Source organism: Triticum aestivum, chromosome 5D (genome assembly GCF_018294505.1).
Source record: "Triticum aestivum cultivar Chinese Spring chromosome 5D, IWGSC CS RefSeq v2.1, whole genome shotgun sequence".
Classification (NCBI taxonomy): domain Eukaryota; kingdom Viridiplantae; phylum Streptophyta; class Magnoliopsida; order Poales; family Poaceae; genus Triticum; species Triticum aestivum.
In genome coordinates this window covers 270,632,945-270,638,447 of record NC_057808.1, presented here as the reverse complement: position 1 = coordinate 270,638,447, position 5,503 = coordinate 270,632,945, and the positions used below count along the sequence as shown (strand labels likewise).

The 5,503-nt window shown below is 39.7% G+C and overlaps 1 protein-coding gene across 1 annotated transcript in view; it reads right to left on the bottom strand.

Moving 5' to 3' along the window:
• Positions 1-1,298: 1,298 nt before the first annotated feature.
• The window catches only part of LOC123120804 (sulfate transporter 4.1, chloroplastic), a 10,571-nt gene continuing 6,366 nt past the window's right edge, over positions 1,299-5,503 (bottom strand). The window contains exons 10-18 of the mRNA XM_044540797.1: positions 4,723-4,783; positions 4,454-4,581; positions 3,394-3,435; positions 2,996-3,112; positions 2,870-2,921; positions 2,469-2,607; positions 2,298-2,383; positions 2,065-2,141; positions 1,299-1,945 (exon numbers count right to left, since the gene is read on the bottom strand). Of these exons, the coding sequence (XP_044396732.1) occupies positions 1,703-1,945; positions 2,065-2,141; positions 2,298-2,383; positions 2,469-2,607; positions 2,870-2,921; positions 2,996-3,112; positions 3,394-3,435; positions 4,454-4,581; positions 4,723-4,783 (945 nt within the window). The 3' untranslated portion in view covers positions 1,299-1,702. The remainder of the gene's footprint in view (positions 1,946-2,064; positions 2,142-2,297; positions 2,384-2,468; positions 2,608-2,869; positions 2,922-2,995; positions 3,113-3,393; positions 3,436-4,453; positions 4,582-4,722; positions 4,784-5,503) is intronic.

The window sequence follows — 5,503 nt, the reverse complement described above, 5'->3', positions numbered from 1 at the left end:
ATGTTCTGGCTTGTCTTGTACTCTAAGTTGATCATGTACTCCTATATATATGCCCATGAGGCTCAAGCAATAAAAATAACCGATTCACCAATCCCTCTCTATTCCCTTCTAACAATCACATCAAGCACCTGTTGCGCTATGTTGCTGGTGCACGCAGGTATGGGTGAAGGTACACAAGCCAAGGCGATGGGATGCTCGACGGTTACATTGACTCGGATATGGCCGGAGACATCGATGATCAGAAGAGCACGTTCGACGATGTGTTCATCCTGGGTGGCAGCCCGGTCACTTGGCAGTCCCAGAAGCAGAAGATAGTGGCCTTGTCTTCGTGTGAGGCCGAGTACGTCAACGCAACCACTGTAGCATTCCAAGTGGTGTGGCTAAGCAGGTTTCACAGCGACATGCTCAAGAAGGACGTTGGCGCTGCCATGATCTTCATCGACAATAAATCCACAATTCAGCTGTGCAAGAACCCGACGCTTCACGACCGGAACAAACACATTGAAGTGCGGTATCACATCATCCGTGAGTGCACCGAAGGTGGGAAGATCAACATAGCCTACATCGCCACAGGTGACTAGCTCACGGATATCGTCACCAAATCTCTCAGAAGCACTCGGTTCCAGGAGTTGCGGGCCCGCATTGGTATCATCGATGTCAAATAAGTTGTCACAACTAGCTTAGGGGGAATTTGTTAGCAAGTAATCTAGCGTAACTGTTAGAGTATAATGTCCGGCCCTCTCCCATAAATCGGTCTTTTGATTGTATTGGCTAGAGCATACACTTCAATATGGTATTCGAACCATGAGGTCTTGAGTTCAAGACCCTGTCAACATAGTATTAAAAAAGAGATTCTGCAGCCTACGTAAATCTCACATCTAAGAGCTAAATAGGCCTGTGCGTTGTGTGCTCATGATCGTGGGAGAGGCACGATCCGGTATATGTGGCAGCACCACGCCAAGTTTGTTTTCCAACAGAAAAATAGAAAAGGAAAAACAGCAGAGTTGCACGCTCACAGAACTCTCTCTCTCCCTCATCCGCCATTAACAGAGCTCAAGGTTAGGGACAAGTGTGAGAACAAAACAATCAGTCTAAGAGATGCCCAATGCTGTGCTTTTCTTTTCAAACCATCAGAAAATTGTAAAACATGCTCGGCCATCACCTGCCCCCAGTTATCTGTCTCTCCTCACCATAAAACAAAGGTCAGCCTTATTTCACAGGCTCCAGCATACTCTGACTGTTCAGTTAAGAGTCCAAAACCTGCGAAGGATAATATGGATAGGAATCGACTACAGAACTGAAACAGAAGCAGCATATACATTCATCGGGCATTTTTTTCTTTTGCAAGAATCTCAATTCTTCACGGTAGCCAGATCGCTACTCCGTGAAGTTGTGATACAGATTACATTGTTATTATGCACATAAGTGGTCACTGGACAAGAGATGCTACGTACACAGATGACTGACGTATCTACACTGTATTTTTACAACAGAATCCTAAATTCCCACTCTATTAACAGCAAGGCAGGGGGGATTGACAAAATTACATCCTTATTTTTTTTTCCTGCACAATCTACATGCATACAACAACACAAATACAAATGCATGCATCATGATTGCACTGAGGGAGGGAGACAATTGGCTACACAAGGTTTTGGCGCAGCAACGATTGGGCCTCGTCACCGGCGCTCCCATTACCGTCTTATGCTTTCCAGAGGTTCCTCAGGAAGCCATACCGCTGCTGCGCCTTGGGAGACTCCGTCAAGTTCCCAGACGCCTGTGGGGATAACTTAATGGCATTCGACGATGAACTCCGCACATGCTGGAGGCATACTTGCACCGCGTCGTGCACTCGGACGAAACACCACCCTGCGCCAATCATGTCGATGATGCCCGCTCTTGACAGCAATAGGTGCACCTGCCGGTTAGGATTCGCTATAGCAATCTGCAATCAATCAAAAAGCCTCCAAGGGTTTGAAATGCTAGCTCCACACAGGCATCTTTACTGAAAAAAAATCATGGAGTACTGAACCAGCGAATAGAAGAACTGCTGAGAGTAAGAACCTGGATGTCGCGTGCTTTGTATTCTTGGTGCAGGTCCTTGAGAGCTTGAACAGCGCTCGAGTCGATGTATGTAACAGCTGCATGCCAAACAAATTCCATCATTTAATCCACTCATGTAGGTAGTCTGATAGGTACAATTGAGATTCTTTTTCAAACGAAAATGAAATAATTAGTTGCGGGCAGCAGTGTTGTCTGCACCATATAAACATTGCAACAGAAAAAAAAGGGCTTACGGGACATCTCGAGGATCACAAAGTACACCCTTCCAACATCAGGTCCACGGTTTGAATTTGGGAGTTTGAGCTCATACTCACGCAACCTGATAAAGAATTTTGGTTAAACTGACATCAGACTAGCAAAGAATCTTAATGAAACAAAGCGCTTAAACAGATGAAGAGATTGACCTGTCCTTTATGTAACTTATGTTAGCAAAGTAGATTGGTGCATCAACACGGACAACAACAATCCCGTTGTATGTATAAGCCTCAGGGTACTGCAATGTATTCCTGTACACAGTGGTGCCAGGCAAACGGCCCAAAACAGCTGCAGATGGGCCATAAAACATATTAAATATATACTACAGATCAGACTCTCAAACCAAGCAATAAAAACCCTTGACATAACAACAATTGAAAAACAATGGCAAAGATCATCCAAACTCTTCAGTGAAGAAATAATAGTAGATCAAAGGTCCAATAGAAGAGCACGGTGAGACACAAGGGTGGTTGCTGACTTCGAGAAATAATGATGTGTTATCAAGCAAATTGTAAGTGCTCATCATGTCTAGTGTAGTACAATTACTCACCTATATGCGGATTTGCAGATTCATGGATCACAAATGCCAGCGAAAACCCGACCTACAAAGGAAAGTACTATCATCAAATAAATGATTCTTCTGCATACTAAATCTGAAAATTTTCCATGTACTTACCCCAACAAGGACACCAATCTCAATGCCAAAAGTTAAGGTTGTAGTAAATGTCATCGCCCACAGAAAGAAATCCTTCTTATCAATACCCCACAGGAAGATGGCCTCTTCATAATCTACCTAAATACAGTCCCAATATCCATGAGAAATTAGGTTCGAAATGATTTTTTTTTAAAGGACCGTTAGAAGAAAGAGAGATCAATAAAGAACTGAGATGGCAAACTAGAGCAGAAATAGTAAGCTGTAATTTGGAAAGAAATAAACATAGTTTTATTTATTGGGAAAAGGTACTACATTGCCAGCACAGCAGACAATTAATGATTGCCTGCTGACAATGTAGTACAAATAATTAAAAACAGTGGTGACAGTATGTACAAATATGAGTATTTAGATGTCCTTACCAGGCCAGTGACAGCAGAAATCACAATGGCAGCCAATGCACACTGGGAAAAATGAGATGAAAACGTAAGTAAGCATATAGCACTTAGATCTCGTTAAGCACAGGTATACTATGACGCAGGTATACATTTTATTTGGAAAAAAATTCAAGACATGTTTGCCAATAAACTTTGTTAGTCCATTTTTAAAAAGTGGACCTTAACAAGTTCTATTTCTGCATAGTGATACATTTTAAGAAACAAGATTGTGCAATTAATTTGACTCTTAACTCTTAAGAGTTCCAACTTAAACATGATAAATTGCAAATATTTGTTTGTTACCTTTTTATACACCCGATGTATATAAATTTGATCTAGTAAATCTGCAAATGTCTCAAACTTGATCTCTTCTTTTTTGCAAGAAAAGTAAAACTGTGAAATAATATACACCACAGATACAAGGCTTATGTTGCATGCTTAATTCTACCAAAATTTTACAAGAACAGTTCATTTCGAGCAGGAAATTTTGGAAAATATGAGCATTCCAAATAGGTTCTAAAAGCTATACTAATAAAGGGCCTTTAGGTATAGTGATTAGTGATATGATGGATCATATCTAATCTATATTGTTCATATCATTAATAGTTTAAAAAACAAAAAATGCAAATGTTAAACTCAAACATGACCTCTTGTTTTTGCGAGGAAACTCACATTTGGAACTCAAATTGTGAAATAAATATACACCACCGATATAAGGCTTGTATTGCGAAAGCTTAATTTTGCCTAAATTTACAATAACAGTTTGATTCCAGCAGGAAATTTTAGAAAATTTTAGCATTAAATAGGTTCTACAAGATACAGTTAGCAAGGGTCTGAAGATATAGTGAAATTATGCATCACATTTAATCTATACTGATGAATATCCTCAACGGAAAAAAGGCATACAGAACAGCAATATGCAAAGAAGGTGCCCAGATGAAGAACTCCATTGACCAACCCAACAATAGTTACTTAGTGAGTTTTATGATGCCAAAAAAAAAACTCAAGGAGTGCTACCAAAGGAACAACACACTGGTAATCTTGCCTGAGGTATATCAGTAAATAATGGTGTCATAAACAAGAGAGCACTGCAAATTATTATGCCCATTATGATTCCTGATAATCCAGTCTTTGCCCCGCTTTCATGATTCACAGCAGACCTAGAAAAGGAGCCTGCATGGACATCCATTGATAATCATCAGCTTTCTAAAGCCTAGTGAGTAACTAAGCTTCATGATTTTCAGGTAAAGAATAGAGTAGAAATGCAGATAAATGAAGTAGCACAGATATTATCCATTATGATTAATATTCTACCTGTAGCAGGATATGCAGAGAAGAATGAACCGCATATATTTGATAAGCCAAGGCCAAATAACTGTAATGAAGGAAAACTTCATCAGAAGAGTTGATTTTTAACAATGAGAGTAATAGTTAGAAACAATGAAAACTGCTACATGCGATGCATAAATTGTTTTGTATATTCCTGTAAACAAAAAGTTTCTGCAACGATGCTAAACTGCTACTACATACTCCCTCCGTCCAGTGAAAAGTGTACATATAGAAACTTTAGGACAAATTATGAAGTGGAGTAAAAAATGCATTGGAAAGATGCAAGCCACCATCTCTCTCCTCTTTAATTACCCAATCCCCAATGAGCTAAGTGTGTGTAGAAATTAAGGAGACCATGTGTAGAATGTTATTGGTCTTGATTACCTGTGATGAGAGAGAAAGATTTTTTTCTACTTTAAAGTGCATTAGGAAGATAGAAGTACACTCTTTTATGGACAAATTTTAAAGCCAAATGTACACTCTTCACTGGACGGAGGGAGTACATTCCAGGATAGATGAGGTCCTAGAAAAATATGCAGTCAAACTTTACCATATTTGACAACTAATTTATAGAAAACTATTTAGATTTGTTAGGTAGAAATTGTACAATTAAGCTTGTCATGAAAAATCAAACCGTGGTGTATCATTCCCGCATCACTTCAAAGTTGTTTAATAACTGACTGAGGCATCCGTCCTCTGGAAACAATAATCACTAATTAAAACTCCTAGTATGACCACCTAGAACAGGCATCTCGATCACCTCGGT